Source organism: Pteropus alecto, unplaced genomic scaffold (assembly GCF_000325575.1).
Source record: "Pteropus alecto unplaced genomic scaffold, ASM32557v1 scaffold88, whole genome shotgun sequence".
Lineage (NCBI taxonomy): Eukaryota > Metazoa > Chordata > Mammalia > Chiroptera > Pteropodidae > Pteropus > Pteropus alecto.
In genome coordinates this window covers 11,294,062-11,306,938 of record NW_006494611.1, presented here as the reverse complement: position 1 = coordinate 11,306,938, position 12,877 = coordinate 11,294,062, and the positions used below count along the sequence as shown (strand labels likewise).

At 48.9% G+C, this 12,877-nt stretch overlaps 2 protein-coding genes across 3 annotated transcripts in view; both read left to right on the top strand.

The window, feature by feature from the left end:
* UBTD1 (ubiquitin domain containing 1) overlaps positions 1-7,547 on the top strand; it is a 49,450-nt gene extending 41,903 nt beyond the window's left edge. For both annotated transcript variants that reach the window (XM_015599874.2, XM_006925910.3), the window contains 2 exons: positions 4,873-5,100; positions 6,459-7,547. In XM_015599874.2, the coding sequence (XP_015455360.1) occupies positions 4,873-5,100; positions 6,459-6,844 (614 nt within the window). In that variant the 3' untranslated portion in view covers positions 6,845-7,547. The remainder of the gene's footprint in view (positions 1-4,872; positions 5,101-6,458) is intronic.
* A 1,457-nt stretch (positions 7,548-9,004) lies between these two features.
* ANKRD2 (ankyrin repeat domain 2) overlaps positions 9,005-12,877 on the top strand; it is an 8,753-nt gene continuing 4,880 nt past the window's right edge. Inside the window, 3 exon segments of the mRNA XM_006925909.3 lie at positions 9,005-9,097; positions 9,099-9,188; positions 12,265-12,366. Of these exon segments, the coding sequence (XP_006925971.1) occupies positions 9,020-9,097; positions 9,099-9,188; positions 12,265-12,366 (270 nt within the window). The 5' untranslated portion in view covers positions 9,005-9,019.

Sequence of the window (12,877 nt, the reverse complement as noted above, 5' to 3'; positions counted from 1 at the left end):
TGGCTGCTCCCCAGCTCTTTGTATACTTTTTTCCTTGTTAGCTACTTTCACCGTATTATTTTCATTACTTACGTAACAAATGCTTGTTGTAGAAAACTTGGAAAATATAAACAAAAAAATTTGGTAACTGCCAATCGGATATAACCAGTTAACATTTTGGTGTAAATCCAGTCTTTCCAATATATATGATTTTACATACCTTTTTAGAAACAAAAGCTGGAGCACCGAGCACTTGCCGTGCTGTAACCTTTTTTCACTGTATTCTGGACATTTCCCCGTGCTACTCAGCATCCTTCTGCTTCGTCTCAGAGCGGCTGCTGCGATGCACAAGTGTTATTGAACCTTCCTCGGAGGGGTGTGCAGTGCGTTTGTTTCTAGCTTTCTCCTGTTTTAAACTGTGCTGAGTCAAACAGCTTCGTAGATAAGCCTTTGCCACACACTTGTGATTATTAGAATACATTCTTAGAAACCAAAGAGCTGAGCCAAAGGGAGGTACATTTTTAAATTTTTTGGTACCATACTAAATGCCCTGTGGAAAGTTTGTACCAATTTGTATGGCATATAAGAGTGTTCACACCCTTTCCACTGCCCAATAATTTATTGACTCAACTAACTGTGAAATATCATTTATTTTTAAAGTGAATGAAATTTAAAATATCAATTTGCTTTTATCTTTCTCTGTTTGTATCTGTGCCTAAGATTGTAAGCATCAGTGTATAGGAGTCCAGACCTTTTGGCATGTCTCTTGTACATGCTTGCCTTCAGCCTAGAGAACTTTGCTGGATGTTTTTATGCTGTATTTGACTCACTGATTGAGGGAGACCGCACCTGTCCCAGAGGTGTTGCGGGTGCCCCCTGCTGGTTCCGAGGTGCAGTGCCGACTGAGAAGGCATGGCTGGGATACTGCTGTCCTCTTAACATCAACCCTCCCCCTGCCCATCATCACCACCCCATTCTAATATTTTGTAGTAGTTTCAGTCTGAAAGGACCAGCGTGCAGCGTGAGGAATTTTTAAACCGTCGTATCCTGGGTGACTGCAATTGCTGAATTACTTGGAGAGGCTCACTCACATTGTGTCCACTGTGAGTGAGAAGTATGTCTATGTTAGGAAAGAGAGCCGCTGTCTGTGTGGAGGGGTGGGGACTCTGAAGGTCAGGTATTTGAGCAAAGCATCCCTGAGGTACCCATGGCCTCCTGAGGTGATGACTTTGAAAGGTGACACTGTGGAGCCATGTTTATTTTAAAGAGACAGCGGGATGCATGCACACACTTCAAGTGTCCTGAGGTCATCAGTCCAGCAACCTCAGTTGTCAGGAACAGAATCAAAATGTGACCGTTAAAGGAGAGGGGATCTGAGTAGGAACAACAGATGTCTGGAAGCCTAGTCTCTCTCTTCTTTAGGAAGCCTCTTCCTTAGAACTGGATGTTCTTGACTTCAGCAGTGCTGACAAGCTTTCTAACCCTCAGCAGATTAGGAGTGCTGCATTAGCTGGACCTGACCTCTGCCCATGGCAGCAGCAGCTAGATGGAGATCAGTGAGGACCTCTGGCAAAGAGGAAGGAGACCGGAAAGCTATAGAAATCAGCTCAAGAAGTTTAAAAGTCGCCGAAGTGGGGTCATTGAGTGGAGGGGCAGAAGTTCCACACCCCAGAGGTCCCTGAGGATGTCACTGTACTAGGACTGTGTATCTTGCTGGATCAAAGCTCTTGTTAGGGAGTCATCAATATTAGAAGACCAAAGAGGAGGAATCAGAAATCATGAAGCAAGAGTTACTTCCTGGATCTAGGGAGAAAGGCCTCTGGGCCAAATTACCACAAAAAAATACATGGATGAAACTTATCTTCTGTGTCTCTAGTGCTTCCTTTTCTGTCTTTCGCACTCAAGCCTTTAATTGATCTGGTTTTGATTTCTGTAGCTGGCATGAGATAGGGGTCCTGTTTCATGTGTTCTCCTACGTGGAGAATCTAGTCCTAACGCCATTTATCAGTAGTCTATTGAAAGAAAAACTTTGCGTGTTCGTCTACTACTCACACAGAACACTTCTGATTCCAGTTGTTATGGGTGTTTTTTCCCACACCAAACAATTCTCCAATTCTCTGTGGACACCAACTGGTGTCCTACAGTTCTATTCAATTCTGACACTATCCGGAGTTCACATAGACCCAACAAGTTAAGGGCCCAGTCTCACAAGACTGCCCCCTACTTCAGACACCAATCATAAGTAGTAGGTCCTCAGGTTAACCGTAATTTCTGTCCAGCTTGGCTACTAATTGGACATTCCCATGACCCCGTCCTTGGATTCGATTATCCACTAGAGCAGCTCACAGAAACCAGGAGAATAGTTTACTTCTTATTGCTGATTTATTACCAAAGATATTTTAAAGGACACAGATGAACAGTCAGATGAAGAGATACATAGGGCGAGGTCTGGAAGAGTCTCAAGCCCTTCTCTCCTGGCATGTAGATGTGTTCACCAACCTGGAAGCCCTGGGAATTTTTGTGGAGGCTTTCTCACACGGGCATGATCAATTATTGACTCAATTTACAGCCTCTCTCCCTTCTCCCCTCTCTAGAGAGTGGGGGGCAAGGCTGAAAGTTCCAAGCTTATCATGGCTTGGTCTTTCTGGTGGCCAGCCCTCATCCAGGATCCCACCAAGAGTCTCTCATTAGAACAAAAGATGCTTATGTCACCCAGGAAATTCCAAGGGATTTGAGAGCTCTGTACTAGACATTCCTATCACTACAAAGGTTTTTAGGAGCTCTGTCTTAGGAATTGGGTCAAATACCAAGTATTAACAGGAACTGGGGGCAGAGACCAATATATATATTTCATCTTACACACACAATTCTGCAGTGTTTCTTCTTACTTTAAGCACATTTCTATATATGCCTGGGTCTATTTCTGGGCTCCCTATTCCATTTCATTGGCCCATTTGTCCCTATTCCAATACTACATTCACTGTAGCTTTATAATTAGTGTCAATAATTGTAGAGAAGTTTTTCCCACCTTATTCTTACCATCCAAATTCCAATTAGTATATTTTTCATTTCTAGAACTCCCGTATGGTTCTTTTAATTTCTCCTTGGTCATTCTTTATAATCTCTTTTTCCCTGTTCATGTTTTTAAGGCTTTCTTCTTTCTTAAATGCAATATTTAATAATCCGTGTCCGATGAATCCCATATCTGAAATCTTTGATTCTTCTGTTTGCTGTTTTTGCTGGCTTTGGCTCATATTGCCTTGTTTCTTTATATGTTGTGATTTTTCTTTTAAACTATGACCTTATTATTCATTTTCCTTTGAGGTTTATATCAGGAATTCTTTGAGGCCTGGTTTGAAGTTGCTTTCCTACAAGGAAGATTTGCATTTCCTGCTATTTCTGGGAATGCTCTAAATTAAATGTCTGGCCCGAGAATTTTCTGCTTGCACGGGTATTGGCAAACCCACAGGAGGGCTGGTTGTGGTTCAGTCTGACCTGCGGTGGAACCCTCTGTCACTTACTGTGTGACCTTGGGCAAGTCATTTAATCTTTCTGCCTATCCCATCCTCTGTGAAATAGCAATAACAACACCTACCACCTAAGGCTATTGCAAGGGTGAAATGGGATAATGTGTATAACTAAAGTGCTTTCGGGGGTTCTTTTACACAGAGGGCAGGCAGTGAGTGTCATCCTCTTCCCCTGAAAAACCCCCTCCTGCCCCAGCCAGTGGGGGTGGCCTAGTGGTGGTGGTCTCCAGCTTCAGTTCAGTCTCTTGCCTATAGGATCTGAGTTAGGGTGGGAGTCAAGTGCTTTAGACCTCACTCCTGTGGCTCATTTGCCTTCAACTTTAAGGTGACTGAAGTTCCTAAATTCTTTGAGAGATGCTCTTGCCTCAGCCTTGACCAGGGTCTGAAGTTGTCTTGGAGGCCACTTGGGGCTAACTAACAAGAAAAATGACATTTAACAGGATTGCTTTCTTCTTCAGGTGCTGTGAGATTTTTTTGGTTCATTGGTTATGTTTTTTTTTTTTTTAATCTGTGTAACTATATGGTGGGACATTAATAACAAGACATTCTAACTGTTTATAATTTTAATCGTGGAAATATACATTGACAGTAATGTAAGTGTGACATAAAAAGAAAGTTGTTTGAATATTGGCATGAAAACATTTTAAATTCTTCATATAACGAGGAATATAAAAATTTAATAGTATAAACTCAATTATTTTGAGAAAAATGGGGGAAAGGAAACTGGATGGAAATATGTCTAGGTGTCAACAGTGGTTACTTTTGAATGGTGGAATCCTTGAGTGATTGTTTTCCACAGTGGCAGCACGGTATAGACAGCGGTCAGAGGGTAGCCTTTGGAGTCAGAAAGTCTTGTGTTAAATTGGTACCCATGTGGCCTTGGACAAACAACAGACTCTTTGGTCTTTGCTTCCCCATTGTTGGGTTGTTTTGGGGATCAAATGAAATAGCCTGCAATCTGGCACAAGCTGGTTCTGTAAATGGTGGCAGTTATTATTTTTACACATCTACATTCTTTCCAGATTTTAAAAATACTGAACACGTACTACTTTATAATCAAAGAAAGAATGCTGTTAAAACTTAAACAACAGCAGCAACAAAAAAGACAGTATATGCTTCGCTGACAAAAGTATTTTATGTTCCCAGGTTGGGTGTGTGCAGTTTCCAGACTCTTCCCTGACTCCAAAGACAGGCCCAGAGACCCAAATATTTAGGAGCCACCATTGTGTGTGTTGGGGAAGGCGGTGGAGGGGGGGTGGGTAGAGGAGGCATGCCAGGCACTAGGTCCTGGCCTGGAGGCTGGGGAGAAGGTGAACTGCAGCCCTGGCTTCAGAGATGCTGAGTCTCTACCTTCTGTCCTGCCTAGGACGCAATGAGCCCCTGAAGAAGGAGAGGCTGAAGTGGAAGAGCGACTACCCCATGACCGACGGGCAATTGCGGAGCAAACGGGATGAGTTCTGGGACACAGCACCTGCGTTTGAGGGCCGCAAAGAGATCTGGGACGCCCTCAAGGCTGCTGCCTACGCAGCTGAGGCCAATGACCACGAGCTGGCTCAGGCCATCCTGGACGGAGCCAGCATCACCCTGCCTCATGGTGAGTGGGCAGGGTTGGGGGCTTGAATCCCACTGGGCCGAGTGGGCCATCAGCTCCATTTAGAGTGGAGGAGAGCTGGTGGCCAGCCACATGTCAGGAGTTGCTATCCAAAACTGATGGGTGGTAGGTGTAGCTATTTGCTTGTTTATTCAAGCAGCCCTTATGAGCATGGACTAGGAGTGAGGACACAAAGAAAAATGAGACACAGTCTCCGTTTGCCCAATGGAAGAGTGGAAAGGCACCAGCAAACCTCAAAGCAGTGTGGCGAGAGCAGGCTAAGGATTACTCAGGGAGCTTTGGGACCCCAGAACATCTGAGGTACTAACTTTGTGTTGGGTACTTATTATATGCTGGGCACTGACCTAGAAGCTTCTACTGTGTTGTTTCATTTATGTTCATAACAGCCTATGGGGCTATATAAAGTAGAGGTTAACAGTGGAACTCTAGAGTCATAGACCTAAGTTTAACACGAGTGTCTCTCTTTCTTGCTGTGTGACCTTGAGTAAGGAGCTTCTCGAATTTGAAGCTTCAGTGACTTACAACTGCAAAATGGGCATACCACCTCATAAAATGTTGTTAGGATTCAACAAAGTACCGTATATCATTTAGTCCAGTGCTAGCACTTAGGTGCTCAAGGCACAGTAAATATATTTCTACATGCAATACATTATGTAAGTAAATTGTGGCCCACTAGGGTATAAGCCATGAAGGGCAAGGCCTGTGCTATTTCATTTATCCTTGTAACCCCAGCACCCAGCACATGTGCTCAAGAAAGAATTATTGAATGAACAAATGGAAAGTTAAGTGATATGCCGGGGTGGAATGAACCAGTACCCCGTGAGGCCAGAATGGCAGCCCAGGTTTTCCTGACTCTATGTTGAGCTCCTCCCAGCTCTCCCAGAGACATCTGACTATAGAGACACCTGACCGTAGGGTGTGTTTGGGACTGTGGGGTGGCCATGACAGGTGTATTAGTCTGCTTGGGCTGCTATAACAAAACACTACAGACTGGGTGGTTTATTAAACAACAAAAATTCATTTCTTACAGTTCTGGAGGCCGGAGAGCCCAATATCAAGGTGCCAGTTGAATCCGTTTTTGGTGAGAGCTCTCTTCCTGGCTTGTAGATGGCTGCCTGCTCGCTGTGTCCTCACATGGTAGAGAGAAAGAGAGCGAGCACGCTGGTGTCTTCTTATAAGGACACTAATTTTGTAGGGTCAGGGCCCCACCCATATGGCCTCATTTAACCTTAATTACTCCTACACAGGCTCCTGTCTTGAAATACAGTGACAGTGGGGGTTAGGGTTTCAACATTTGAATTCAGTTCCCAAGCAGAATCTGACAGCCCTGTCTTCCACAGGCACCCTGTGTGAATGCTACGATGAACTGGGTAATCGCTACCAGCTGCCCATCTACTGCCTGTCGCCACCCGTGAACCTGCTGCTGGAGCACACTGAGGAGGAGAGCCTGGAGCCTCCTGAGCCCACACCCAGTGTGCGTCGAGAGTTCCCGCTAAAGGTGCGCCTCTCCACGGGCAAGGACGTGAGGCTCAGCGCCAGCCTGCCCGACACAGTAGGGCAGCTCAAGAGGCAGCTGCACACCCAGGAAGGCATTGAGCCGTCCTGGCAGCGATGGTTCTTCTCTGGGAAGCTGCTCACAGACCGTACGCGGCTCCAGGAAACCAAGATCCAGAAAGATTTTGTCATCCAGGTCATCATCAACCAGCCCCCACCACCCCAGGACTGATGAGTGCACAAACCCCTGGAAAGCGGGGCTGGGCAGGGCCTCTGTGGAGCTGAGAGACCTCCGGGCTGGAGTGCCAGGCCCCCCCCCACCTGCTGCTGCCTTCCAGTGCTGTTATTTTCTTCAGGGCCGCCTCCCGCTGTATGGCTGCTGGATGTGCTGTGAAGGGACCCTGCCTCCCAGGAACACCATGGGCCACCAGTGTCTGGCACCCAGGAAGCAGTGCTGCCACACAGGCCTTGCCAACCTTGTTAGAGGAAAGGCAAAAGGGCCCTCCACCCTGCCTCTCTCCCTTGGCAGGTTCGAGCCACGAGGGCTAGCCCGGAGGCCCCTGGAGCCCAGACTCGTCATCTGGTGCTTCCAGGCGTGCTCGCTCCGGTTTTCTGCTCAGGGTCTGAAGCAGCTGCTGTCTCCCTCCCCTGCCCCCACCCCCTGACTCTGCCCTGGGCACATTGCCAGTCTCCTGGAGAGGAGGGGACCGCTCATGAGCCCTAGGGGCAGGGAGCCTGAGGCCGGCCTCTGCCTCTCCCTGCCCCCAGCACAATTGGCAGAGATGAGGTGGTGGCTGCTGTGGCAGGGGTCTGCACAGGGCCATTTCTTGGCTGTAACCCAAGCGGTGGGGAATCTGCAGCCAGTCATGGCCCCACAGCAGGTCCCTGTGTACAGTCATATCTGCATATTTATCAATAAAGCCTTTTGCTCCTTCCTTCTGTCTTGTCGGGCTTTGACTTTGGGTTCCCTTGCAGATTCGCGTGTGGGAGCATGTGGCATATGGCCTCCCCAGCTTCTCTGAGTGCAGAAGAGTACAGCGGAACAAGCCTTGAACTGCTAGTATTTGGGCTCTGTGTTCTCATGGGTCCTCAGGAAAAACCATTTCACCTCTGAATTCACTTTGCTTATCTTTAAAGTAGATGTGATGCTACCTGCCCTGCCTCTTCCCTCAGTTGCTGGGAGGATTAATTGGGATAACAGATGTGAAGAAAGCAGCATCTCAGGAAGGTGGCATTGGTTACCTACTGATCTTCTACTATAGGAAAAGTGGGTGGGCAGCACCTAGAGGATGCTGGCTTCTGGCTCCAGCCTCTGAGCCAGGCCCTGGAGACACTCACCTGTGCTGATGTTAAAGCAAAATCTTTGCCAAATTTAGATTATGAGCACGTATTGTCTTGCCAGCAAGGGAACCAGAGAGAAAAATGAGGTGTTCCTGTGCTTCCTTAGGGAAAGTGTACGTAAAAGCAGAGGGAAATCTTAGAAGGTTGCATAGGTAAAGGCAGGCCAGGCGAGTGTTACGGAACCACAGAGCTCTTTTGGTCACTGGCAGTTAAACCTGGGTCATGGTGACTCAGGGCTGGCTTCCACAGTTCCTGGTGTGAGACTAAGCAGGTTCAGGTCTGTTTTTTCTCCAGTTGGGAGTATTTTTCTTCCTCAGCACGGCTGGCCCCTGGTCAGGGTGGCCTGACAGAGGAACAAGAGGAAAGGATGACTTCTTGGAGCTGGTGTCCTGGTCAGCTGGGCTTGGCACTGCACTCTGGCCCTTCCCCCGGCTTCCTGAGACCCCTCTTGAAGCAAGGCCCTATTAGTCCCACAGAGGCCCCCTCTAAAACTGACGGATGGCTGAGGTTGGTCAAGGACTAATGGACATGCAGCCAATTTTGCTTTGCTAGGGGGCACTGTGGGACACCGGAGAAGCAAAGGCCTGCCTGAGTTGCGGGCAAAGGAGGCAGATTCCCTTACCCCCGCCTGCCACCCTGGCACTCCAGCCCAGGTGAGGCAGTCTGGCCCTCCCTAGAGCCAAAAAGTCCTGGGACTTCACAGGACAGCCTGGGGGCACATGCCTGTCTTGGGTCCCCATATTTGGCTTTCAGGCTCCCTTCATAGCACTGGCTGGGCATGGTTTCCAGGCATCCAGCAGGTGGCACTGCCATCAGGACTAGGGGCAGCCAATTGGTGCTTCTGCAGCCCAGCTGCCCTGGCTAAGGACCAGCTGGGCCCAGGCACTCAGGACAGAGGCCGGACAGGCTCTTTCCTGGAGCCCCTGCTTTTGGGGTGCTGTGCCCTCCAGCTCTAATAGGCCAGGGGTTGGGGGGCAACTGTCTCTGCCTCCCCCTTCTCCCTAGGGCTGCCTGGGGTGAAGGTGACAGGTGGGGGAGGCAGGTGGAGAATTGGGCCGGTGAGCTCATGGCAAAGGCGCCCAGCAGGGCGGGGGTGGGTGCCCTGGTCTATAAAGCCCCCATGGCCCCGTGGCCTGCAGAGGCGGGTTACAGACGGCACCATGGCGGGCACCGAGGCAGTGCAGAGGGCCACAGAACTTATCGAGCAGCGGCTGGCGCAGGAGGAGGAGAATGAGGTACGGGCAGGGGTGCGGGGGCCCCAGGGTGTTCTGAGGAGAACCAGCTCTGCTGTCAAGGGAAAGAAGAGCTCGGATGCCACACCTGTGGTAGGAAAGAGGACAGGTGTCCCCAGGGGCCCAACTGGCTTCATTGCTGCCACAGGGTACTCCTGGGGTATGGGGTTGCTGACAGTGGGAGACTGAGGCTTCAGCCCCAAGAACGGAGGGACACTGAGGTAGGCAAGCCAAGGTGAGACCCTGAGACCCTGCCCACCCACCTAGGCCTTGAGGAGACAGGCTGGGCTGCACACAGTGAGACAGCTAGGACCCTGCCTGGGAATGAAGGAATGTGGGGCCCCCAGATCCCCCAGCTGCCGGATGGGAGGCTGGGACAGGAGAATCTCCAGTGTTTGGTCACTGAAGAGGAATAAAGACTGGGAGCGGAACGAGGAAGGGTTGCTGGGAAAGGAAGCATGGGTTTTCCCAGGACTGCCAGCCACACTTGTGGAGGCCTTTGAAGCTTGGGGCTCTGGGCAGTTGCATTTTCTCTGGAATAAAAAAGTGTGGGGAGGAGTTTGCCAGCTTGTCCTATGCTTCATTTTATTTAAACTAATACTTGACCCAGAGTCTGCTCTGCCAAGTGCCCTGTGCTGTGAAAAATGAGAGGTCCAGTAGTAAGGCCAGTCCCTGACTCCTTTTAACGAACCCCGCATTCATTTTAGCCAGCAGCTGTCAGGTGCACAGTCAACTAAGAAACAAGGCAGAGTGAGGAAATGGTGAAATAGAGATGTCAAATCAGAAGTGAAGGAGCAGAAAGGGTGCTCCCATTTCCACTGCGGGCCCCCAAACTTCTCTGGACAGGATGGCCTTTGAGCCGGGCCTTCAAGGAAGGTGGGTGGAAATTAGGAATGGGGAGAGTATTTCAGGCTGAGGAAATGACAGGCGCTAATGTTTGGGTGAGTGAAAGCGTGACTGTTATGAGAAAGTCTGACAGCAGAGGCTAAGGCTGGGAAGGGAGGCAGGACAAAAACCAGGGAGGGCGATGGGGAGCCACTAAATGTTGTTGTGGTGCCATCAGACATATTTTAGGAAAGCAGCTCCAATAGCCTTGAGAAGGACTTTTTGGGGGTGGGGGGTGGGAAAGACTGGCCCTAACAGGAATGGGAGGGAGGAGATAAATCAGCTTAGAGGTAGATTCCATTCAGAAAAGCAAGAGTGACCGGATGGGGAGAGGAAGAGGGACAGATCAGGACTCCAGCGGAAGAAGAGACGAGGACTAGGGAAGGGAGGGCAGGCTTGTCAGGGAAGAGCTGGGACTGAGCCTGCTGAGTCTTTCCCAGGGCATCCCTGGGCCTCCACGAATGCCTTCTCACTCTCCCAAGGGCATGTGCACCAGTGTCGGGCAGGTGAGTCATGCCACTGTGCCATTTTTGGAGTGCTGAACACAGAGACCTTTAGCAAGAGGACATGGAGCAGTCCTCATCCATTCATTCATCCAACAAATATAGCAGCAGGGCTCACAGGACACCAGGTCTCCACAGAGCCGGCCTTCCCATCCAGTACCTCCAAGTGCCAGGCACTATGCTAAGCACTGCGCGGGCATTCACCCATTCAATCTATACAACCATTTATGAAGTAAAGTGCAAGTTTTGTTGTGTTTCACCAACTAGCATCTAATTCAGTAAGCATTTATTGAGTATGCCAACCCACAAAGACAAATCTGAAGCCAGGGGCCACAGAGTCTGGGTAAGATGTGGATAGGCATTAGAATCCCCAGTTGTTACCATCAGCACCCAGCCCAGCTGGGTCCTGAGAGGGGAGCCTCTGCCCAGCCTGCACCCGCTTCTTGGGGGAGGAGAAAGAAGAGGGTCCTGGAGACCAGCCCAAGGGATGGAGCTCTGTTGTGGAGAGATTACTAGATTAGGTCATCACTTAGGATTTAGGGATGGGCAGAGATGCTGAGCCCACCTGCCATCACTCATTTATTCTCAAAACATTCACTGAGAACCTACTATATGTTAGACTCTGTTATAGATGCTGGAGATACAAAGATGATTAAGACACAAGCCCACCGTCTGGCTACTCAATGGGGAGCCCTGCCAGAGTCCCCACATGCAGTAGTAGCTGCAATCCTAGGTCATCCCTTGTCCCTGGGAAAAGATTCTGTGTTTTAGGCAAGGCCAACACTGGGGAGACCCCAAACCATGTAAGCCCAACACAGAAGAGAGAAGCCAGTGGAAAACAGAACCGCCATAATAAAGACCTGAGAAATCAGCCTTCAAAATGGCCCTTGAAGAATATAACACAGGAGCTCGATGGGAAATGCAAAAAAACAGCTGTGAGCTCTGTAAGGGTGGCCATTCCTCCCCAGCTGCCATCTTGATCAGCAGCCTCCAACCTGGGCAAATGCTCCTGGTGCACTGGGGCTTCAGAGATAGGGCTCTTCACCAAGAGTGGTTGCCTTTAGAAGAGAAGGAGACCATGAGGGAGTAGTCCAGGCAAGTTGGACCTACAAGTGTAGAGGAGACTTGAAAGGACTTTCATCCATATGTTCACAATGAGAATAAGGTTTATACTTCGAGTCCCTTCAGCTGAAAGCTGGGGACCTATGGCTCCCATCCCTTAGGTTCTGAGAGCAACAGCTTCCACACTCCAGGATTTCATAGATCAGTAAAATCCGAGGGGGGAAAAATGTTGGTATCTGACATAGAGTTGCCAAATTTTGTATTTGCCAAGTAAGCCATTTAAAATTAACTGTCATCTCTTATTTTTATCAAAGTAAATTTTTAATGCCAAAAAAAATTCGAAAAAATAATCTCGGTGCTTGAAAAAATGGAATATATTTAATTTCATGAAAACTCATTCCAGTAGCTTTTAATTTTGTTTTGCCGGGGATCCAGGGCTGTGATGGGCAAGTGTATTGAGCTGGGGTTGGGGTTGAGATTGAGATGGAGAACTGGAACTTGCCCCCTTTTGGGGGTGTCTCCAGGAGTCCTGCTCTGGCCAGGGGTCCTTCAGGACCAGTCAGGAGTGGGCTAGAGGAAAGGCTCTAAGGATATCCTCCCCAGAGCATGTCCTCTCCTTGGCTCACCAGAAACTCCGAGGAACCACCCACCAGAAGCTGCCCATGGATCTGCTGGTGTTGGAGGATGAGAAACACCATGGGGCTTCGAGTCTGGCTGTACAAAAGGTTAAGGTAAGTGTGAGGAGAATCCAATGTCCTCACTCAGGGGACAGGACAGGCAGTTATGGCCTTGCTCCTCATAGTATGGTTCTCGAACCAGCAGCTCAGCACCCCCTGGGAGCATATTAACAATGCAGCATCTCCATACCACCCCAGACTTGCTGAGTCAGAGTCTGCACACGTGCAGATCCCAGGGGAAGCCCCAGGGATGGGACAGCCATACGACGAGGCACCATACAGGTGTTAAGGGGCTGAGGGAGGCTATATATGCTGACTGAGAGAACTCCATGTTGGTAAGAGAAAATCAGTTTCCATTCCACTATGTGGAAGATGATCCCACAGGAGGTGTGTCTTAAAGGGCTTCAACGAAGCCATTGTATAAATTGCCTCTGGGAGAGAAGGGCTTTCTCTTCAAAACTTTTATGCTTCTGTATTATTTTTAGCATTAATCCTGTATTACTTTTGTGATCACATACACAAATGGAATTGCTTGGAGAGCTGAAGGTTCAGACCCTGTTCTGAA